Source organism: Cetorhinus maximus, chromosome 12 (assembly GCF_964194155.1).
Source record: "Cetorhinus maximus chromosome 12, sCetMax3.hap1.1, whole genome shotgun sequence".
Lineage (NCBI taxonomy): Eukaryota > Metazoa > Chordata > Chondrichthyes > Lamniformes > Cetorhinidae > Cetorhinus > Cetorhinus maximus.
Genome location: NC_135890.1, coordinates 124311437 through 124336489, shown reverse-complemented (window position 1 = coordinate 124336489; position 25053 = coordinate 124311437). Strand labels below are relative to the sequence as shown.

General features: G+C 44.4%; 1 protein-coding gene across 4 annotated transcripts in view; it reads left to right on the top strand.

Moving 5' to 3' along the window:
- The window catches only part of rilpl1 (Rab interacting lysosomal protein-like 1), a 69834-nt gene extending 62021 nt beyond the window's left edge, over positions 1-7813 (top strand). For all 4 annotated transcript variants that reach the window (XM_078554598.1, XM_078554599.1, XM_078554595.1 and 1 more), the window contains one exon: positions 5838-7813. In XM_078554598.1, the coding sequence (XP_078410724.1) occupies positions 5838-5970 (133 nt within the window). In that variant the 3' untranslated portion in view covers positions 5971-7813. The remainder of the gene's footprint in view (positions 1-5837) is intronic.
- Positions 7814-25053: the final 17240 nt, after the last annotated feature.

Below are 25053 nucleotides of genomic sequence, written 5' to 3'. Positions count from 1 at the left end.
ATATCCATGATCGGCCCAGTGCTCACCATTGCAGTGGACCCTGTTTGCCTGTATGCTGACCTTCTTGAGGTCCCGCTGCCTCTTGCTGCTCAGGCCATTGCTCCTCCTGGCCCTGTGCCAACCTGCACCAGTCCCCCACACTCCTCATCTGGACCAGAGCCAGTAGAAAGGCAGGGTTCCCTGGAGCCTGTATCATCCAGGCCTCAGTGGATCTGTGAATGGATTGCAGTAATCAGTCTAGTGAGCACATTCTTTTCAGGTTTGCCTCCATCTCAGAGCCAGCAAGTCAGTGCTAAGCCCTGTGTCTGGGTCCATCTAGACATGGCATCTCCTGGAAGAACAGATTCGTATTTCTCCTGCTCATACATGACTGTGCATGAAGACATTGCTCTTTGACCAGGGTGATGAGAACTGTGTACGAGAACCCTCCCTCTCTCACGGGTTGCGGAAGTCGCAGGTTGGCTGCCCTCCACCAGCCGTGCCCCTTGGAGGCATCCACCTCCCTCCCTTCAGCCCTGCCCCTGACTGCAGCCGATGGCAAAAGCCAACAGAACGAACGGCAGCTCCACACCTTGCTGGGACCTCGATGTTATAAGAGCCATGAGTCAGGAACAAACCTGCGGCTGTGTGGGCTTCACCACAGAGAGGAGAACACGCTGAGCATCGGATTATTCAGGTGTCCCTTTAGCCATCCAATTGTGCTGACCTTGAACTCCACCCACCTGAAAGGACCTTCCTCTCGCTTCAAGGTCTCGCAGTTTTATATCGGCTGCGTTGCATTGTTGATAATCAAAAAATGGTGCATGTTAGCTTTGCGAGTCACTCCACAACCTTTAACCCTCCCCCTGTCACCCACCAACTTGCCCTCATCGCCCTTGACCCACCCAATATAACTATTCCTCTCCCCTCTGTCACCCTTGAATCTCCCCACCCCACCTCGTTGCCCTGGACCCTCATGCCATCCACCTCCACATGCCTTCCCTACACTCTGAGCCTACACGTGTTACTGTCCCCATTCCCACCCTGACCCTGACCCCTCTCATTACCTGAGCCACATGTTTCACCGGTTTCATAACCCCCTCAATGAAACTTTCACCACACGTCTATCGCCCTGGACTTACCACCCTGCTGCATTCCCATTCCACCCTCGGACAGTGCCTTCCACTTCCCAGTACCCTCAGTTCAACCCCCAGGACCCTACCATCGACAGCGCTGACACCGCCCGTTAGGTCTCTCTCTCACTCGCTCGCTCTCTCTCTCTCTCCCCCTCTCGCGCGCTCTCTCTCTCTCTCTCCCCCTCTCGCGCGCTCTCTCTCTCCCCTTCTCGCTCTCGCTCTCTCTCTCCCCCTCTCGCGCTCTCTCTCTCTCTCTCTCCCCCCCCCCTCTCGCTCTCTCGGTCTCTCTCTCTTTCTCTCTCTCTCTCCCCCCCTCTCTCCAATCATGCTTGCTGGAAACCCTCCTTCCCCTACCCGGCCACAGGACCCTCAGACCCAACAAGAAAGACCCTTCCCTCTGTCCCATGTCGCTGCACCCTCCCATTCCCTCACTGCCTCCCTTCCTTCCCCAGACAGTCTCTCCCTTCCCTGGACAGCCTCTCCCCGTTCACATATCCCCCATGTCCAGCCTCTGCTCCACCCTACCCACCACCTTCCGCCACCCCCCCACCACGCCCCCCACCCAAATTTGCCTGCTCCCCATGTCCAGCCTTCACACAACATGTCCCACTGACACCTGATCTGTGTCAAGTTGTGAGCGGCCCACAAGGAGGCGAAAGCAGCATCTACTCACCTCAAAGTCATGGAAGAAGTGAAGCTCGTCAGGTGCACGTCACTTATGTACAGTCTTAAAAGTGAACATTTTAATTTCTGACCAATGGAGAGCTTGGTTCCAGCGGGGTGGACTTTTCATGAGCGTGCAGGACAAGCGAGAGGGCTTCCCGACATCGTTCACCGGAAGCTCGACCTGCCTTTAAAATCCCGAGAACACATTTCCAAAAAAAGTTCATCCCGACGCCAGGAAACTGGTTTTTTGTCCCCTGCAAAATTAAGTTCCCCCACCCGCCAGGCTTCTCACTGCTGACAGGACTAGAAGATTCCGCCCATGTTTCAGGTCGATGACTTTTTCGGAGCTGTTGGAGGATCACAGATCTGAAACGTTAACTCTGTTTCTCTCTCCACATGAGCTGCCTGACCTGCCGAGTATTCCCAGCATTTTCTGTTTTTATTTCTGATTTCCAGTAGCTGCAGTATTTCGCTTCTGTACTGGTGTCTCCACCCAATTCTAGGAGGTGAAATTTTGATTTTGAAGGCAGGTTGCGTGTTGAGGGGGAAGCGGTGCTCGGCCTCATGTCCAAAGTAATTATAACACACACAATGGGACAGCACAGAAGGAGGCCATTCATCCCATCGTGCCTGTGCCAACTCTTTGAGAGTTATCCAGTTCATCCCACTCCCACTGCTCTTTCCCCATCCACCTGCAAAATTCCCGTTTGAAGTTTGTGATGGTGATTATTACGAATAACAATACTCTAGTCTCTCATATAACTGAAATCCCTCATCCTGCACCTATTTAAAATTGTACCAGGTAAATTATATTGCTTCTCCTCAATCCTCCTTCCAAAATACCTCGTTTCACACTTCTGAAGCTGTGAATTAATGTATTCATGAAATGATCATGAATATTCATGATTTATTTTCATTTAGCAGTTTTTGGCCATGTTTGTTTTATACACTGTGGTTAGATCATTTCGCGCTGAATGAATAATTTCTAAGTTGTGAAGGGACCTGGTTCAGGTTAAGAAAACATCTTTGATTTCAGCTTATTCTAGATTGAGAGAGGCAGCGATGGACATGCTTGAAAATGTTTATAATAAAAATCACCAAGGTGACTTGCATTGTGGAATTTAGTAGATTATCTCAGTAGATCAGATAAAGCTCAATGTTCATGTCCAGCAACATAGGAACAGGAGTAGGCCATTCGGCCCTTGGAGCCTACTCCAGCATTCAAACTACATCATGGCTGATCTTCAACTCAATGGCATTTTCCAGCACTATCCCCAAATCCCTTAGTATCTTTAATATCTAGAAATATATCAATCCTGGTCTTGAATATACTCAATAACTGAGCCTCCACAGCCCTGAGAATTCCAAAGATTTATAACCCTGAGTGAAGAAATTCCTCCTCATCTCAGTCCTAAATGGCCTGTCCCTTATTCCGAGACTGTGAAAATCAGGAAAACTAATGTAAGTTAGGAAAGCTAATAGAATGTTGTCATTTATTGCAAGGGGAATGGAATACAAAAGTAGGGAGGTTAAGCTTCAGTTATACAGGGCACTGGTGAGACTACATCTGGAGTACTGTGTACAGTATTGGTCTCCTTATTTAAGGAAGGATGTAAATGCATTAGAAGCAGTTCAGAGATGGTTTACTAGGCTAATACCAGGAATGGGTGGGTTGTTTTATGAGGAAAGGTTGGACAGGTTAGGCTTGTATCCACTGGAGTTTAGAAGAGTAAGAGGTGACTTGATTGAAACATATAAGATCCTGAGGGGTCTTGACAGGGTGGATGTGGAGAGGATGTTTCCTCTTGTGGGATAATCCAGAACTAGGGGGTCACTGTTCAAAAATAAGGTGTTGCCCATTTAAAACTGAGATGAGGTGAAATTTTTTCCATTACAGGGTCGTGAATCTTTGGAACTGTCTTCCTGCAAAGGTGGTGGAAGCAGAGTCTTTGAACATTTTTAAGGCAGAGGTGGATAGATTCCTGGTGAGCAAGGGGGTGATAGGTTATTAGGGGTAGGCGGGAATGTGGAGTTGAGGTTACATTCAGATCAGCCATGATCGTATTGATTGGTGGAGCAGACTTGAGGGGCCGAATGGCCTACTCCTGCTCCTTGTTTGTATGTTCTTGTCCCCTGGCTTTAGAAGCACACCACCACCCCCACTCCGCACCCCCACCCCACCCCCTCTAACCTTGTCAAACCAGGGGAACCATCCTTCCTGCATCAATCCTGTCGAGCCCTGTAAGAATTTTACGTGCTTCAGTGAGGACATTCTCATTCTTCTAAACTCTACAGCATACTGGCCCAGTCTCCTCAATATCTCCCCATAGGGACAGTTCCACCATCCCAGGAATTAATCTGGTGAACCTTCGTTGCACTCTATCTATGGAAAAAATAACAAGCAGGCGTAGACAGTTTGGCCCCCGAGCCTGCCCCATCATCCAATAAGATCATAGCTGATCTTCAACTTCAACATCACTTTCCCACACTATCCCCGTATTCCTTGGTTCCCTTAAGTGTCCAAAAATCTCAGTTTCAGTCTTGAATATGCTCAATGGCTGAACATGCACAGTCCTCTGGGGTAGAGAATTCCAAAGGTTCATAACTCTTTGAATGAGGAAAGGTCTCCACCCAGCAGGAGAACACCTCTTAGTATTGAGTGACTTTTGTTAAAACCAGTAACCAGGTGCAAACAAAATTGCAGTGAAAAGGCAGGGGGGCAGGACCATTTGGATGGACCTTTTAAAGAGTTGACCACAGGCATGATGGGCTGAATGGCTCTCTTCTGTCTATGCTGTATGATTCCATGATATACTGACTTTAAAATAGAAAAGCGGTTCACGTGCACCACAGATTGTTACAGATGCGAAACAATTTTTAAACACCGGGTGCTTCTGATCTGCAGCCCAACTGGCATAGTTCTCCTTCCCTACATATCACACTTCAAGCATTGCATTTAAATTTCTGTGGATATACAAGTGTAAAGAAAAATAACTATGATGCAGGTACCTCCTGTGTGATCTTCATCAATCACCATGTTATTTCAAACTAGAATGAACTCCAGCATTTGAACTTGTATTCTGAATAGCAATTAAACTCACCTAGTGTTTACTCAACAGCAGTTGGGCTTTGGGTCTTTAAAGGGCCAGAGCTTCAGTTTAGCATTAGGCAAATACATTTAGCATCACTTGGTGCTTCTAAAACACTGTATGATCAGTTGATTAACATCAGAACAATTTGTTGACCTGGGCCTGAAATTTACAAGCAATTTACTGATCTGTAATTGATTTGAGCAGTTTATGGAGAACGGTAACTCTGTAGAATCCAACATGGAGGACTTGATTAATAAAAGATCACAACTATACTGACCCCTGACTACACCTGAGCGACACCGTGGGATATCTGCTAGTGGTTGGAATGATATAATCTTTCAGCACAAGAAGAAAGTCATTCAGAACATCAGGACTGTTCCGGCTCTTTAAGAGAACTATCCAATTTATCCAACCTGACTTTCCTCCCCCTCCCCCCCGCCATTCTTTACCCGTGACCCCGAAATGTTTTCTTCTTCATTTATATATCCAATTCCCTTTGAGAGTTACTGTTGAATCTGCTTCCAGAATAGGATTTATAGCAGAAAAGGAAATATTTGCAGGGCTATGGGGATAAAGCAGGGAAGAGTGGGACTTTTTGGGTCACTCTTTCCAAGAGCTGAATAGCCTCACTTGCTGTATAATTCTATAATATTGAATGGAAACTGAACTTTCTTCGAAAAGCCCTTTGTAGTATTTGTGTTCTAAGATTTTCTTATGGGGTCTGAGCAGTTTTCTAGCCTTTAATTACTGTATGATTAGTGTTTGAGTAGAATTCTGGGATACGTTAAGTTGTTAAAAAATAAATCAGTGGTGACAAGCATGCTGCCTTCTCTTGAATTATTTTACAGGCCAGTTCCATTTAACTCCTTTTTTTTTTGAGCGAAATATGAGAAAATAAATTACGCGGACTTTGAAATGCAGTTTGCTGTGTAATAAAAATCATTTATTTTTGTGTCCTGCCCAGGTTTAATTTATTTTCACGGGACAAACGGGCGGAAATGCGTCATCGATGGCAGGGATCTGGTGGAGTTTGGGGAATTTCAGAGCAGGAAGGGATCGTCACAGAGCAAGGTCAAGAAGCACTACAACATCTATAACTGCAGCCCCTGGACAGGTCCTCTGGTTTAGGAATCCGGAAAGTCGCTTTTTGCAACTGAATAATGAGAATCATTGGAAAGTGACTTTCCTCAAATCTTTAACATTGAAAAATCTGAGTGCAGGTTAACAGTTAATGGGCAGCGAGAACTGGATTGCCTACAGTGGTGAACTGTTGTATTCTAATCACTAACCTTATTTTTGGAAAGGTAAATTAATGTGATGACCTCACAGCATCATGATAGTAATAGTATTGGCTTCTCTTGGGTATGCAGAACCTGCAATGTTATACACCAAACCCAGAAGGTATTTATCTGTGGATTATACAGCCTGGTGTGCTCCAATAACCGTCACATAAAAGGCAATTCCAACGTGTGCTTTCTGAAGGATCAGACACAACCCATTTCCCAAGTATATACGGTCTCAAATTACAAACTGACGGTTAGAGCATTCCTCTCTGTAGGAGGAGTATGAGGAACATGTTTCTGAATTTCAGGTCAAAAGGAACAGGTTTTTAATTTGAAGCTTTGTCCATTTCTGGTAACCCTTTCTGTGTTGTGTATCACTCAACACAGCACGATAAGTCTACAGTGACCTGTGCACAGATAATTTAACATTATATTTAACAGTTTTTTAAAAGGGATGTTAATTTCAGTATTATGCCGTACATTAGTTTGCAGGTCACCTAAACTGTACAGATCTTTGACTGAGGAAAGCAAAATGGAATATGCCAAAGTTTGTTACAGCTGCTTAGATAAATTCATGTTTTGAGTATTTGCAAAACTAACAAAATGTCCCACATCAACAAAAAGCAAAATTAATTTTTGTAAACTTCTTTGGTCATTACTATCAGATACAGCCCAAGCAAAATATACTGAATATGGCCAAGCGATATGTTACTTATGATTCAAAAAATCATAATGTTCCACTAAAGTCACAATTTGCCCCCAACTTGGAAAAATTGAATGTTGAATAAATTCAATGCAGTACTTGGTGCTGTAATTACATCTTCCTACCTACATAGATGCTATAGCACCATCACTGGTGGGTGGGTGTTATTACAGCATGACATGTTTACATGGATAATTTTCATTCAAAATGAATGTTGAGCATGTAATTGCTGTTTGTGAGGATGATTGCAGCAAGTAACCTATGTGCGTGCTGAAGGAGTGTAATCAGTGCAGGTTGAGGACCTGTTCAACTGATGCCCAGCTTAATGCCACATTTGCGCTTGTCTGTAAATTTACAGCTGACAATGCAAATTCATTACAAGTGGTTCACGGGTAAATGACTCATCACGAGCAGAAACTCCTCATGAGCTTGGAGGTTGTCTTGAGCAGTGAAGCAGATTCTCAGCAAGGTCCTGACACCATTCATATTAAAACTGCTATTGTTTTACTGTGGAGGTAACGACAAATCATCAACTTGACCCTGCTTAACTCTGAGCTATTCTTACAGGCCAACATGAGTTGAACCAGCACATTGGTGAATTTAGGATACTGATCAGATGCCCTAATCTGCAAGCACAACAGGTTTCTGCTTCGTCATTGTATATTTTGAAAGAATAGATTAAAAACAAATTTCATGCTCCAACAAAATGTATACTTCAGTGGGATAGACTGTGGAATCACATTTGTAAACTGTAGGTTTTAATTTTGTGCCTTTAATATTTCTTTAAAATAATGTAGATACTACATGGAAGCTCCAACTCGCAAATACCTTCTGTTTTGCCAAAGTAGTTGTGAAGTATTAACTGAAGAGTGGCTACTAATTAAAGTACATTGTAACCCATACAGCTGGTAGGCATCTAATGTGTATTTATCTATAATAAAAGTATTGCATCTACCGGCATTTTCTTTCAATATTTTTACCATTATAAGTTTCTATGTACATATTTAGAATGGAAACTGTATGTAAGCTTGTCACAGTGTGACTGCACCCTCCCAGCAGTGGAGGTGCTGCAGCAGCACTGCTGGCTGGAGCGTGTAATTACCACGTGACACATACACATGGGCAGTTTCCATTCTAAAAGTGGACTTAGGAATTTATTATGGAAATATAAAGAACGATGAATTATTGATTTTCAAATGGAGGTGAAATTGTAACTATCTCCTGATCCAATTACACCTGACCTTGAAACCCACTTTATCCGAAGACCACACTTGTTCTTAATTCCTTGTGTGATGTGGAAGATTGACACCAACAGCATGTATTTATGTCGTGCCTTTTATATATTAAAACATCCCAAGGCACTTCACAAGAGCGTTATCAAACAAATGTTGTCATCGAGCTACACCAGATGTTAGGACAGGTGACCAAAAGCTCAAGGAGAGGGAGGCAGAGAGGTTTAGGGAGGCAATTCCAAAGGTTGGGGCCCAGGCAGTTGTTAATGTTAGAGCAATTAAAATCAGGGCTGCTTAAGAGGCTGAAATTAGATAACTGCAGATACCCAGAGTTGTGGAGCTGAAGGAAATTACAAAGATAGGGAGGGGCAAGGCCATGGAGGGATTTGAAAACAAGGATGAGAATTTAAAAATCAAGGTGTTGCTTAACTGGCAGCCACTGTAAGGTTGAACAGGGCTTGGTGCAAGTTAAGATAAAAGTGTAATTCACTTATTTTATTCATGCAAATTACAGTTGTTTAATTGTTCAGTTGAAATTATTTTCAGAATTGAAACTAATCCAAAAGGTATCTTAATTGGTCTTAAACTTTTACTGGGAGACGTGCGGCTAACCTATGAAACAGGAGGCACTGGGAGCAGCTTGTGTTAATTCACATGCAAATCAGATCAATTTTGGGATACAGTATGAGTAATTTATGACTCAGTGTGTGGTGAGTGGAATGTGCATGGGAGGAACAGGTGAAGTTGGACCTATGGTTCTCAAAGCTCTCCCCCTGAACTGGGGTCCAGTAATGTCTGGGTCTGTTGAGAGAGTCTGATCACTCTGATTAGTCAACTCTATTATCATGTGACTACCAAGATGGTGGAAGGTGGAGCAGGTGAAGCTTGGACTTTCTCATCCGAGGATTGCTATGCTCTCGTCGGTTTATATGGGTTGCCCACCCTCCCTTAGTGACTTCCTTTAGCCTTACATCCACTTTTTAATAAGGACCAGGACACTGGGGAGAACTCCCCTGCTCTTCAGGTTGTGCCACGGGATCTTTTGTGTCCATCTGAAAGGACAGATGATTTAACATCTTGTCCAAAAGCAGCACCTCTGACCGTGTAGTGCTCCCTCAGTACTGTACTGAGAGTTTTACCTTGTTACATGCTCAAATTCTTGAAGTGGCACTTGAATATATGTCCTTCGGGCTTCAAGAGTTATCACTGAGCCACAGCTGATACTGAATGGATTTTGTACAATAAAAGTTAGCAACCTTTTAATATGAAGACATCTCTTATGTTTAGCTGGTGGTTTCCTTATCAACAAACTGTTGTACAGAGAGTACCATTCACCTTCTCGACTTGCAGAAATGTGACAATACTCACCGCCTGCTCATTGTGTGTTGCCCATGGTAAATCCATTCATTTTTCACCCCACTGTAATCGATTGAATGACCATGGAGCAGGTTTGATGGTGGGCTGATGCCTGGTTACTGGCCAGCTGGTGAAGGTGAGTATTGCCCCCAGGTCTCTCTGCCTTCATCACATCCATTTGGCATCAGAAAAACCTGACCTTTGAAATCAGCATCCTAAAATCATCCCGATGTAATCTGATTTCGAAAACTTTACCTCAGAGGCACTGGACGACAAGGGGTTAGAAGTTACACTTCAGTTGTATAAAGCTCTGATTAAACTGTATCTGGATCAGCTAGATATTTTTGTTTGGAAAGAATATCACAGGATAGGGGGAAAAGGTGGGTAAATGGAGTTAAGATACAGTTCAACCATGATCTGATTGAGCCTGTTCCACCATTCAATGGGCTGAATGGCCTCCAGCTGTTCTTGTGATAATATTCCAGGATAGAATCACAGAATTGTTACAGCGCAGGAGGCCATTTGGCCCATTGTGTCTGCACTGACTCACCAAATGAGTAATTCACTTAGTGCCATTCTCCCCGTAACCCTGCACATTCTTCCTTTTAGATAACAGCCTAATTCCCTTTTGAATGCTTTGATTGAACCTGCCTCCACCAGACTCTCAGGCAGTGCATTCCAGACCTTCAACACTCGCTGCGTGAAAATTATTTTACTCATATCGCTTTTGCTTCTTTTGCCAATTACTTTAAATCTGTGCCCTCTCGTTTTTGATCCTTTCATGAGTGGGAACAGTTTCTCTCTATCTACTCTGTCCAGACCCCTCATGATTTTGAATACCTCAATCAAATCTCCTCTCAACCTTCTTTGCAAGGAAAACAGTCCTAACCTCTCCAATCGATCTTCATAACTGAAGTTCCTCATCCCTGGAACCATTTTTGTGAATCTTTTCTGCACTCTCTTCAATGGCTTTCACATCCTTAGCCAAAGGGCTCTTTTCCCAAGACCCCAGTTAAAATCTACTATGTACAGCAAGTTAATCACTAATTCTTTATCAAATCTGAAATATAATAAAGAGCGATTATTAATCCTTACTTTGAAATCCATGCCTTCCCCACAATTAGTTACAACACAAAACAATCCAGAAGCCTTGGCCAAGTCTTTAGTTGTCTCTGTTTTGCCAGTACCAGCTGGTCCTGCTGGTGCCCCACCTAGGTACATGGACAATGCCTGTGTCAATGTCAGATAGGAGTGGCAACTGGACACCAAACCTATAATGCTGCTTTCCCTGAGAGCCTGTGGGTAGGTTAACCTCCATTAATTTACTAAACTCTGGAAGATAAAGAACACCAAGGTAATGGATACATAATCTAACTGCTTCCTGTATGACAGACCTGACGTATGTCACAATTATTCACTGGATGAATCTTGTTGACCTATAGGTAGAGGAGATGAACCCCTGATAGTTTATGAATCCATAAATGCACAAGTTTCATTCATTCACTAATCCACAGTATCAGCTCCACTCCCCTCACAATAATCATCAGTGAAGGAAGTGAAGTGTTTAAAATTATACCAATACTAAGAGAATCTGTTTATGTGGAGGAATCGCTTCCATTTTATATTAGTTGTGTGGACAAAACACTTGAAAACTAAGCATCTGCAAATAAAGTTAATAGTGTCTGTACAAGGTCAGACCAACTGCTTTCTGAAACAAAAACAAAACTAGCTGGAAAAACTCAGCAGGTCTGACAACATCTGCGGAGAGGAACACAGTTAACGTTTCGAGTCCGTATGACTCTTCATCAGAACTAAGGAAATATAGAAATGAGGTGAAATATAAACTGGTTGAGGGGGGTGGGACAGGTGGAGCTGGATAGAGGGCCAATGATAGGTGGAGGCAAAGAAGAGATTGCCAAAGATGTCATAGACAAAAGGACAAAGGGGTGTTGACGATGGTGATATTAGCTGAGGAATGTGCTAATCGGTGACATTAAGGGTAGAAAGCAGGATGAGCAAGTGACAGCCCTAGTGGGGGTGGGGTGCGGTGGGGGTGGGGTGGGGTGGGGGGGAAGGGATCGAAATAGCTAAAAGGTGGAGATAAAAGTCTGACTCTGGTGGTGCCCACCGACTGAAATATTGAGCGACTGTGCGTTGACATCGGGATGCTGGCCTGACATCAACGTGTGTCATTTCACACTCGAGCAGGTCAGGCACATGCCCACCCGCCGAGCTAAAAACTTTGCCCCTGGGGTAACTGTGGGCAGCTCTGGGCGCCACAGCTTCGGAAGGGCATATAGGCAGTTGGAGGGAGTAGAGTGTAAATTTATTGGATTGATAGCTGGAATTCAAGAGTTAAATTTACGAGGAAAGATTATAGGGTTGCATTCCCTGGAATTTATAAGGTTACAGGATGATTTGATCGAAGGTTTCAAGACATTAAGGGGAACTGATTAGGTTGATAGAAAAATGCTTTTTGTTGGTTAGGAAATCAAAGGCTAGTCTAAAAATTAGAGCCAGAAGTGAAACTGCAAAGGTTGATAGAAATTTTGAAGTCCTTTCTGCAAACTGCAGTTAATTTTAAATCTGAGATCAATAGATTTTTGTTAACCAAAGCTATTAACAGATATGGAGCAAAGGCAGATATAACCTAGTGCTTTGACCAAACTTTCACCATGTCTCCTCTTGTGGCTCAGTGTTCAGGTTTGTCTGATTATGCTTCTGTGAAACAGTTTGTATGATGCAAGTTGTTGTTTCTGAGGAACGGAGAGAAGGGATACAGGAATCTGGCATGTTTTGACATTTTTTGGCAATCTCCACCTATCACTGGCCCTCTATTGAGTTCTACCTGTCCCACCCACCCCCTTAAACCAGTTTATATTTCACCTCTCTTCTATTTTTCCTTAGTTCTGTTGAAGAGTCATACCGACTCGAAACGTTAACTGTGTTCCTCTCCACAGATGCTGTCAGACCTGCTGAGTTTTTCCAGGTATTTTTGTTTTTGTTTTGGATTTCCAGCATCCGCAGTTTTTTGCTTTTATCTTAGTGTTTAATTGACTGCCACTTCTCTTCAAGAAATGCCTACCTTGAAGAAGTATTGCTCTTCTCTCCGTCAGGATTTCCGCTTGTCTCTTTTGCCTTGTTCACCTTCATTGCTTTCCATTTCTCTCCTGGTGTTTGACAAGGTGTTTACCAAAACCCGCTTTCACAGCCATATTTCCTTTGTGACTGTCTCCGTCTCCGACATACCCCACGTGGATTTCAACTGAAGTTCCATCCCTCATGTTTCGAACCCACCCAGGATTACAGGTATCTCTGGGACATACAACACTCCTCGGACTGCTGTTCCCGTCGCATTCTGAGATCCACACTTAACTGATTTCTTCTCCACCGATGCTGCCAGACCTGCTGAGTTTTTCCAGGTAATTCTGTTTTTGTTTTGGATTTCCAGCATCCGCAGTAGCTTTTAGCTTTTTGTTTTTATCCACACTCAGTGCCATGCGCCGCCATATGAACACACTCAACCTCTCCCTCCAGCAGCGCTGACGCACCCTTTTTCTAAGCTGCCCTTGCCCCCAGTTTCATTTTAGTCTTCATCCCATCCGACGCCTCAACACGAAACTTTGTCTCTTTCAGGTGCAATGGAACGCAAGTTCCAACAACTCCTCGACACCAATGCCCATCCAGAACCCTCTACCCCTGCCTGTCCCTCTGTCCCCATCCCATCTTCCAATCCCAGCCCCAGCCGCGTATTCACCATACCCCCTGACCTTCCCCTCTCTGCTGCTGAACATTCAGTGCTCAGCAAAGGACTCAGTTTCATACCCTTACGCCCTCATCTCAATGAATTTCGGGCTCGGCACGATGCTGAACTCTTCTTCCGCCGTCTTCGTCGCCGTGCTCACTTCTTTGGTCAGGGGTCCTCTCCCTGTTCAACAGGTCCTTTTACCCACCTCCAATATTCTCCCTCCACCTGGACCCCTCCCTCTGCATTCTTACCTTCTCTTGATCTTTTCATTTAGAACTGTCGGTGTGACATCAGCCGTCTCAATTTCTCTGCTCCTCTCACCCACTCTAACCTGTCAATTTCTGAACTTGCTGCACTCCGTTCTCTCAGGTCCAACCCCAACATTGTCATCAAACCTGCTGACAAGGGTGGTGCTGTTGTTGTCTGGCGCACTGACCTCTACCTCACGAAGGCTGAGCATCAACTCGCAGACACTTCCTCCTACCTCCCCCTGGACAATGACCCCACCACTGAACATCAAGCCATTGTTTCCAGGACTGTCACTGACCTCATCTCCTCTGGAGATCTTCCCTCCACAGCTTCCAACCTCATAGTCTCCCAACCTCAGACGGCCCGCTTCTACCTCCTACCCAAAATCCACAAACAGGACTGACCCGGCAGACCGATCATGTCAACCTGTTCCTGCCCCATGGAACTCATTTCTTGCTATCTTGACTCTATTCTCTCTCCCCTTGTCCAGTCCCTTCACACCTACATCCGTGATTCCTCTGACACCTTACGTCACATCAACAATTTCCAGTTCCCTGGCCCCAACCGCTTCCTCTTCACCATGGACGTCCAATCCCTCTACACCTCCATCCCCCACCGGGATGGTCTGAGGGCTCTCCGCTTCTTCCTCGAACAGAGGCCCCAACAATCCCCATCCACCACTACTCTCCTCCGTCTGGCTGAACTTGTTCTCTCACTGAACAATTTCTCCTTTAACTCCTCTCACTTCCTCCAAATAAAAGGTGTGGCTATGGGTACCCGCATGGGCCCCAGCTATGCCTGTCTCTTTATGGGGTATGTGGAACATTCCTTGTTCCAGTCCTACTCTGGCCCCCTCCCACAACTATTTCTCCGGTACATCGATGATTACTTCGGTGCTGCTTCATGCTCTCGTCGGGACCTGGAAAAATTTTATTAATTTTGCTTCCAATTTCCACCCCTCCATCATTTTCACATGGTTCATCTCTGACACTTCCCTTCCCTTCCTTGACCTCTCTGTCTCAATTTCTGATGATAGACTGTCCACCAATATTCATTACAAGCCTACCGACTCCCACAGCTACCTCAACTACAGCTCCTCACACCCCGCTTCGTGTAAGGACTCCATCCCATTCTCTCAGTTCCTTCGCCTCCGTCGCATCTGTTCTGATGATGCCACTTTCAAAAACAGTTCCTCTGACATGTCTTCCTTCTTCCTTAACCGAGGTTTTCCACCCACGGTGGTTGACAGGGCCCTCAACCGTGTCCGGCCCATCTCCCGCGCATCCGCCCTCACAACTTCCTCTCCCTCCCAGAAACATGATAGGGTCCCCCTTGTCCTCACTTATCACCCCACCAGCCTCCGCATTCAAAGGATCATCCTCTGCCATTTCCGCCAACTCCAGCATGATACCACCACCAAACACATCTTCCCTTCACCCTCCCGGCGACATTCCGCAGGGATCGTTCCCTCCGGGACACCCTTGTCCACTCCTCCATCACCCCACACACCTCAACTCCCTCCCACGGCACCTTCCCATGCAACCGCAGAAAGTGCAACACCTGCCCCTTTACTTCCTCCCTCCTCACCGTCCAAGGGCCCAAACACTCCTTTCAAGTGAAGCAGCATTTCACTTGCACTTCCCTCAATTTAATCTATTGCATTTGCTGCCCCCAATGCGGTTTCCTCTACATTGGAGAGACCAAACGCAGACTGGGTGACCGCTTTGGGGAACACCTTCGGTCTGTCCGCAAGCATGACCCAAACCTCCCTGTTGCTTGCCATTTCAACACTCCACCCTGCTCTCATGCCCACATGTCTGTCCTTGGCCTGCTGCATTGTTCCAGTGAAGCTCAACGCAAACTGGAGGAACAGCACCTCATCTTCCGACTAGGCACTTTACAGCCTTCCGGACTGAATATTGAATTCAACAACTTCAGATCATGAACTCTCTCCTCCATCCCCACCCCCTTTCCGATCCCCCTTTTTTCCAATAATTTATATATATTTTTATTTTCCCACCTATTTCCCTTATTTTTAAATGTATTTCCATCCATTATTTTATCTCTACCTTTTAGCCCATTTCGATCCCTTCCCCCCACCCCACCCCCACTAGGGCTATCTGTACCTTGCTCGTCCTGCTTTCTACCCTTAATGTCACTATTAGCACATTCCTCAGCTAATATCGCCACCGTCAACACCCCTTTGTCCTTTTGTCTATGACATCTTTGGCAATTTCTTCTTTGCCTCCACCTATCACTGGCCCTCTGTCCAGCTCTACCTGTCCCACCCCCCTCCCCCTCAACCAGCTTATATTTCACCTCATTTCTATATTTCCTTAGTTCTGTTGAAGAGTCATTCGGACTTGAAACGTTAACTGTGTTCCTCTCCGCAGATGCTGTCAGACCTGCTGAGTTTTTCCAGGTATTTTTATTTTTGGTTTTGTTATACAGGAATCTATTCTGGTTCTGCCAGTCAGTGCAAGGCTGCCACCTACTGCACAAGCACTGGAATTGTAGTCAGCTCAGGGCATGTACAACTCTCGAGCGTGTTTCGGTGCTGCATCTGGCTCAGCCTGACAGATTCTGTGGGTGAGGTATGGAACTCACAAGCATTACACCTACTGTGTGGGAGGGGAGATGCATCACAGCCAAATAAATAATTTTGATTCATCGTTACGTGGGGAAATTTGACAGTTAATTTGTGCACACCAATTCCCACAAACTGCAAGCAAGACGAATGGCTATGTCAACTGATACCTGGTGGAGATGTTTGAGGGATGAATGTTGGCCAAGACACCAGGAGAACAACCAATGCCCTATCCAACATTCACCTTTCACCCAACTGCACTGAAATGGCAGATTAGATCATGGGCTGGAGAATGCTAATGGACAACAACTGCAGCTTGGATTGTTATGAGACGTAGGAGCAGAAGTAGCCATTCAGCCCATCGAGTCTGCTCCACCATTCAATGAGATCATGGCTGATCTGATAATCCTCAATTCCACTTTCCTGCCTTTTCCCCATAGCCCTTGATTCCCTTACTGATTAAAAATCTGTCTATCTTAGCCTTGAATACACTTAACAACCCAGCCTCTACAGCCCTCTGCGGTAAAGAATTCCACAGATTAACTACCCTCTAAGAGAAGAAATTCCATCTCATCTCTGTCTTAAATAGGTGACCCCTTACTCTGAGATTATGCCCTCTAGTCCTAGACTCTCCCACAAGGGGAAACAACCTCTCAGCATCTACCCTGTCAAGCCCCCTAAGAATCTTATATGTTTCAATTAGGTCGCCTCCCATTCTTCTAAACTCCAATGAGTACAGGCCCAACCTACTCAACCTCTCCTCATAAGAAAATCCCTCCATATCCAGGATCAACCTAGTGAACCTTCTCTGGACTATCTCCAATGCCAATATATCTTTCCTTAAATAAGGGGACCAAAACTGTTCACAGTATTCTAGGTGTGGTCTAACTAGTGCCTTGTATAGTTTTAGCAAGACTTCCCTATTTTTATACTCCATTCCCTTTGAAATAAAGGCCAACATTCTATTTGCCTTCTCTATTCCTGCTGAACTTGTATACTAGCTTTTTGGGATTCATGCCCAAGGACCCCCAAATCCCTCTGTGCTGCAGCTTTCTGCAGCCTTTCTCCATTTAAATAACATTCAGCTCCTCTATTCTTGCCAAAGTGCATAATCTCACATTTCCCCACATTATATTCTATCTACCTAGTTTTTGCCCACTCACTTAACCTGTCTATATCCCTCCCTCTGTAGACTCTTTGTGTCATCCTCACCGCTTGCCTTCCCATCTATTTTTGTGTCATCCGCAAACTTGGCGATAGATATAGTGCCTTTAACATAGTAAAATGTCCCCAAGGTGCTTCATAGGTGCATTATAAACCAAAATTTGACACTGAGCCATGCAAGGAGGTAATAGAACAGGTAAGGTCCATCTTAAGGAAGGTTTTAAATGACAGAGCATTTGAGAGGTGGAGAGCTTTAAAGAGTGAATTTCAGAGCCTAGAGCCTTAGAAACTGATGCCACTAATCCAATCCTTCAATCTTGAAAGCATTTAATGTTTTTTACATTCTACCTTTGTCAACCAACCAGTCTTGGATCTGGAGTACAGTCAGCTGCTAACAGGTCCCTGCTCACCACCTCACGTGGGGCAGGTGGACTACACAGGCCCTGAGGTCAATCAGTTAAATTGTTACCTGTTGATAAAGTTGCACATTACCAAGTGGTGGAAGTGGATTCAATAGTAACTTTCAAAAGGGATTTGGGTAAATATAGACAAACAGTAGGGGGAAATGGGACTAATGGGATATCACTTTGAGAAGTGGCATAGGCATGATGGGCTGAATGGCCTCATTCTCTGCTGTATGATTCTTTGATATACAGACGAAAGTCTTACATCTCCCTCTCACGAGATGTTAAAAGTAAATTCTCCTGTTTTGAACCATTTGATAACCATAGGTAAAAACAAAAAGCTAAAAGCTACTGCAGATGCTGGAAATCCAAAACAAAAACAGAATTACCTGGAAAAACTCAGCAGGTCTGGCAGCATCGGTGGAGAAGAAATCAGTTGACGTTTCGAGTCCTCACGACCCTTCGGCAGAACTGAGTAAAGTTAGGAGAGAGGTGAAGTATAAGCTGGTCTAAGGTGGGGGGCGGGGGGAGAGAGAAGTTGAGGGTGGGGTGATTGTGGGGATAAGCAAGCAGTGATAGGAGCAGATAATCAAAAGATGTCACAGACAAAAGGATCAAAGAGGTGTTGAAGGTGGTGATATTATCTAAGAAAAGTGCTAATTAAGAATGGAAGGCAAGGTACTCAAGGTACAGCTCTAGTGAGGGTGGGGTGGAAAGACTAACAAAGTTTCAGTTTTAGATTTAAAAATAATGGAAATAGGTGGGAAAAGAAAAATCTATATAAATTATTGAAAAAAAAAGGGGGAGGGGGGAGAAACAGGGTGGGGATGGGGGGAGGGGGAGTTTAAGATCTAAAGTTGTTGAATTCAATATTCAGCCCGGAAGGCTGTAAAGTGCCTAGTCCGGGCTTAATATTGAATTCAACAACTTTAGATCTTAAACTCCCCCTCCCCCCATCCCCACCCTGTTTCTCCCCCCTCCCCCTTTTTTTCAATAATTTATATAGATTCTTCTTTTCCCACCTATTTCCATTATTTTTAAATCTAAAACTGAAACTTTGTTAGTCTTTCCACCCCACCCTCACTAGAGCTGTACCTTGAGTATCCTGCCTTCCATTCTTAATTAGCACTTTTCTTTGATAATGTCACCACCTTCAACACCTCTTTGATCCTTTTGTCTGTGACATCTTTTGATTATCTGCTCCTATCACTGCTTGCTTATCCCCACAATCACCCGACCCTCAACTTCTCTCTCCCCCCGCCCCCCACCTTAGACCAGCTTATATTTCACCTCTCTCCTGACTATACTCAGTTCTGCCGAAGGGTCGTGAGGACTCGAAACGTCAACTGATTTCTTCTCCACCAATGCTGCCAGACCTGCTGAGTTTTTCCAGGTAATTTTGTTTTCATTTGATAACCATGTCTAGCCAAAGATAAGTAGACCAGATAAAAGCAACATGAAATTACTTCCTTTTTATTTAAACAAAAACTTCTGACACTTTGACCCTTGAAGTGTGACACCGATGCGTGGATAGACACTGTTAAAACAAAGGAAAACATCCAGATGCGAAGTAATAAAAACAGAAAATGCTGGATTGCCCCATCACCATTCCCATTGGTTCTGGAAAACTAACTTTTCTGTTATTCAGTCTCTTAATCTTTCACCTTATCACAGACCTTCCTGTTGTCTTTGTCCCACCTTCCCTTGCTTAAAATCCAATTACATCTCTAACTTTTCCCTGTTCTAATAATTGACCTGAAACGTTAACACTGTTTTTCTCTCTCCTCACAGCCTAACCTGCTGAGTTTTGTCCAGCATTTTCTGTTTTTATTTCAGATTTCCAGCATCCACAGTATTCTGTGTTTAGATTTGGATGTGCAGTGCAGGAAGGTACCCTGTACCTAATTGTACCAGGTCTGAACCTTTCATCCGAGCCCCTCTCTCTAACTGCTGTTGCCGAGCAACTGGCATCAACACAGCCACAAACTGATTGAGTCAAGAAAAGTTCCCTCCCAACTACCTCCAGTCAGTTAAACTTTCCGTAGAGATTAGCAATTGAAGAGGGAAAAAATCATTTCTCAACTAATTGTGTGACAAGAGTTTTTTTAATGGATATAAAAAGTGCGTTGCTTACTTTTTTTTAAAAATTGTCGCAAATTTTTCAATCAGATCTTTGGTTTTGCTTAAGTCACACTCTGTAAATCAAGATTCGGGAACCAAAGGGAAAACGTGGAATTTGGTCCCAGTTCAGCCTTTGATAAAGGTCCATTATGGGGGAGACAGTGGCATTGTGGTGACATCACTGCACAGAGGGGTCGGCTAATGTTCTGGGGACATGAGTTCAAATCCCAAAACAGTGGATGGTGGAATTTAAGTTCCATTAATGATCTGGAATTGAAAAGCTAATCTCAGTAATAGTGACCATGAAGCTACCATCAATTATTGTAAAAACCCATCTGGTTCACTAATGGCCTTTAGTGAAGGAAATCTGCTGTCCTTACACAATCTGGCTTCTATGTGACTCTAGACCCATAAGTAACCTGGAATGGTCCAACAAGCTTCTCAGTTCAAGGGAAATTAGGGATGGGCAACAAATGCTGGCCTTGCCAGTGATGCCCACATCCCATGAAAGAATATAAGAAAAATTCAAGCTGACTGCTGGAGATGTCAATGATTTAACTTATGTTGTTGGCCACCACATGGTGAAAATTAGCAGCTCACAAAATTTGTGCACAATTTCTGAATTAAAGTTTTAGAAAGGTTTGAAATACTTGGTAAACAAATAAAACTCGACTCTGGAAGAATTAAAACTTGAGCGAGACAATCCGAAAACAGAAACAGAAAGAATTATTGGACAACTTCAAAATAAAGCTAGTAGCACAGAGGAGGAGGTGGTAAGGATGCATTTAATATATTTTCAATTATTACTAACTGATCTCCTGTAGTGTGGCATTGCCTTTGGAGAGTCTAGGGTTTAGACTTGGTTATGATAATTCACTGCTGAAGTAGAGATACTTTACGGGTTAAGGCCTGATCCTTTGAGCCCATTTCCCCCAGTGGAAGGAGGCTAAATTGGCTCATTGTTGGTTCTCTAGTTTGGAAGCCACTTGTAAAGTCCTGCCTCCTAATCTTGGTGCCGGATCGGGTTATCAAAAGATTAAAACAAGATAGAAGAATAGAACTAGTTTCCTTACTTTGAATCTGCACTTTAACATCCCAAGTTAGATGGAGACCCAAGATTTTAGTCTGTATTTCTATAGAATCATACAGGAAGGAGGCCATCATGTGTGTGCCGCCTCTCTAAAATGGATGTCCTATTAGTCTCACTCCCCCTACTTTTTGCCCATAGCCCTGCAAATTTTTCTTTTTACAAGTATTTAACAAATCCCATTTTTGAAAATTAATATTGAGTTTGCTTCCTGCTCTCATTCAGGAAGTTCCTCCCAAATCACAATTCACATTGCATGTGTCTTTATATAGCACCTTCAACACCAAAAAAAAGTTCCAAGGCACCTCAAGAGCATTATAAACCAGAATTTAACACCAGGCCGTATATGGAAATATTAGGGCCGGTGACCAAAAGTTTTGTCAAAGAGATAGGTTTTAAGGAGCATCTTTAGGGGACCATAAAGAAACAGACGTAGAGAGATTTAGGGAGAGAATTCTAGAGTTTAGGTCAAGGCACAGCCACCAATTGAGTGATTAAAATCAGTGATGCACAAGAGACCAGAATTAAATGAGCACAGGTATCTCAGAGGATTGGGGTTTGGATGAGATCACAGTGATAGAGAAGGGCGAGGTCATGGTGGGATTTGAAACCAAGAATGTTCATTTTAAAATCGAGGCTTTGTTTAACCAGGAACAAGTGTCGGTCAGTGAGCACAGGGGGTGATAGGTGAATGGGACTTTGAATGAATCAGGTCATGGGCAGCAGAGTTTTGGATGAGTTGAAGCTTAAAGAGGGAGGAGTGTGGGAGATTAGCCAGGAGTGCATTGGAACAGTCAGGGGTGGAGGTAACAAAGGCATGGACGATAGTTTCAACTGCAGATGAGTTGAGGCAGGGGAGGAATCAAGTGATGTTACAGAGGTTGAATTAGGCAGTTTAAGTGACGGTGTGTTTATGTGGTTGAAAACTCATGTCATGTGACATTAAGGTTGCGAATAATCTGGTTCAGCCTAGATAAGAGCACAATAAGAGCAGGAATAAGCCAATTTGCTCCTCAGGCTTGCTTTACCATTGAATGGTGCCATGGCTGGCCTGATCGATGTCTTAACTCCACTGTCCTGCCTTGCGCACCCCCCCCATAACCCCTGCTTCCCCACTAGATCAAAAATCCGTCTAACTCAGCCTTGAGTATATTCAATGACCCAGCCTCCACTGCTCTCCGGGGAAGGGAATTCCAAAAATTAATTCCTCCTCATCTCCATCTTAAATGGGAGACCCCTTATTTTGAAACTGTGCCCCATATTTCTAGACTCCCCCACGAGTAGAAACATTCTCTAAACATCTACCCTGTCAAGCCCCCGAGGATCTTACATGTTTCAATAAGATCACCTATCATTCTTCTGAACTCCAATGAGCATAGGCTCAACCTATCCTCATTAGACAAATCCTTCATCCAGCTAGCCTAACATCAGGTTGGTGGGATGTGACTAGTGGTGTGCCACAGGGATCAGTGCTGGGCCCTCAACCTTTTACAACTTCTATAAATGACTTGGGTGAAAGGATCAAAGGTATGAATCCTAAATTTGCTGATGATAGAAAGATAGGTAGGAAAGTAAATTGTGAAAAGGACATAAGGAGACAACAAGGGGGTTAAGTGAGTGGGCAAAGATCTGGCAAATGGAGTATAATATGGGAAAATGTGAAATTATCCATTTTGGCAGGAAGAATTAAGAAAAAACATATTATCTAAATGGTGAGACATTGCAGAGCTCTGGGATGCAGAGGGATCTGGGTGTTCTCGCGCATGAATCACTGAGGGTAGTATGCAGGTACAGCAAGTAATTAGGAAAGCTAATAGAATGTTATCGTTTATTGCGAGGGGAATTAAATATAAATATTCCAGACCACGTCTGGAATACTAATTACAGTATTAGTCTTCTTATTTATGGAAGGACGTATATGCATTAGAAGCAGTTCAGAGGTTTACTAAACTAATACCAGGAATTGGCAGCTTGTCTTATGAGGAAAGATTGGACAGACGAGGCTTGTATCTGCTGTAGTTTAGAAGAGTAAGAGGCGACTTGATTAAAACTCATAAGGTCCTGAGGGGTCCTGGCAGGGTGGGTATGGAGAGGATGTTTCCTCTTGTGGGTGAATCTAGAACAAGGGGTCACTGTTTAAAAATAAGTGGTCGCTCGTTAAGACAGAAGTGAGGAGTTTTTTTTCTCTGAGGGTCATGAGTATTTGGAACTCCATTCCTCAAAAGGCAGTGGAATCAGAGTCTTTGAATGTCTTCAAGGCAGAGGTAGATAGATAAAAACAAAAACTACTGCGGATGCTGGAAATCCAAAACAAAAACAGAATTACCTGGAAAAACTCAGCAGGTCTGGCAGCATCGGTGGAGAAGAAAAGAGTTGATGTTTCGAGTCCTCATGACCCTTCAACAGAACTGAGTATAGTTAGGAGAGGGGTGAAATATAAGCTGGTTTAAGGTGGGGGGGGAGAGAAGTAGGGGGGTGGTGTGGTTGTGAGCTACCTCGACTACAGCTCCTCACACCCCGCTTCCTGTAAGGACTCCATCCCATTCTCTCAGTTCCTTCGCCTCCGTCGCATCTGTTCTGATGACGCTACCTTCAAAAACAGTTCCTCTGACATGTCCTCCTTCTTCCTTAACCGAGGTTTTCCACCCACAGTCGTTGAAAGGGCCCTCAACCGTGTCCGGCACATCTCCCGCGCATCCGCCCTCACGCCTTCTCCTCCCTCCCAGAAACATGATAGGGTCCCCCTTGTCCTCACTTATCACCCCACCAGCCTCTGCATTCAAAGGATCATCCTCCGCCATTTCCGCCAACTCCAGCATGATGCCACCACCAAACACATCTTCCCTTCACCCCCCTGGCAGCATTCCGTAGGGATCGTTCCCTCCGGGACACCCTGGTCCACTCCTCCATCACCCCCTACTCCTCAACCCCCACCTATGGCACCTCCCCATGCCCACGCAGAAGATGCAACACCTGCCCCTTCACTTCCTCTCTCCTAACCGTCCAAGGGCCCAAACACTCCTTTCAAGTGAAGCAGCATTTCACTTGCATTTCCCCTAACTTAGTCTACTGCATTCGTTGCTCCCAATGCGGTCTCCTCTACATTGGAGAGACCAAACGTAAACTGGGCGACCGCTTTGCAAAACACCTGCGGTCTGTCCACAAGAAAGACCCAAACCTCCCTGTCGCTTGCCATTTTAACACTCCACCCTGCTCTCTTGCCCACATGTCTGTCCTTGGCTTGCTGCATTGTTCCAGTGAAGCCCAATGCAAAATGGAGGAACAGCACCTTATCTTCCAACTAGGCACTTTACAGCCTTCTGGACTGAATATTGAATTCAACGACTTTAGATCTTGAACTCCCTCCCCCATCCCTACCGCCTTTCCATTTCTTCCCCCTCCCTTTTGTTTTTTCCAATAATTTATATAGATTTTTCTTTTCCCACCTATTTCCATTATTTTTAAATCTATACCTGTAATGCCCTGTCAGTCTTTCCACCCCACCCCACCCCACCCCACCCCCAATAGAGCTGTACCTTGAGTGTCCTGCTATCCATTCTTAATTAGCACTTTTCTTAGATAATATCACCACCTTCAACACCTCTTTGTTCCTTTGTCTGTGACATCTTTTGATTATCTGCTCCTATCACTGCTTGCTTGTCCCTACAACCACCCCCCCCTCCCAACTTCTCTCCCCCCTGCCCCCCACCTTAAACCAGCTTATATTTCACCCCTCTCCTAATATTACTCAGTTCTGTTGAAGGTTCATGAGGACTCGAAACGTCAACTCTTTTCTTCTCCGCCGATGCTGCCAGACCTGCTGAGTTTTTCCAGGTAATTCTGTTTTTGTAGAGGTAGATAGATTCTTGATAAACAACGGGGTGAAAGGTTTCCAGGGATAGAGGGGAGGTTACAGTCCGATCAGCTATGATCCTATTGAATGGCAGAGCAGGCTCAAAGGGCCAGCCTATTCCTGCTCCTAGTTTGTATCCCAGGAAGCAACCTAGTGAACCTTCTCCATACTGCCTCTTACCCCATCTCACCCCTTAAATAAGGAGATCAAAACTATACAGTGTAATCCAGGTGCAGACTCACCATTGCCCTGTACATTTGTAGCAATACTTCCCTACTTTCATTCTCCATTCCCTTTGCAATAATGGTCAACATTCCATTTACCTTCCTAATTACATGGTGTACTTGTATGCTAACTTTTAATGATTCATGTAAAAAGACACCCAGATCCCTC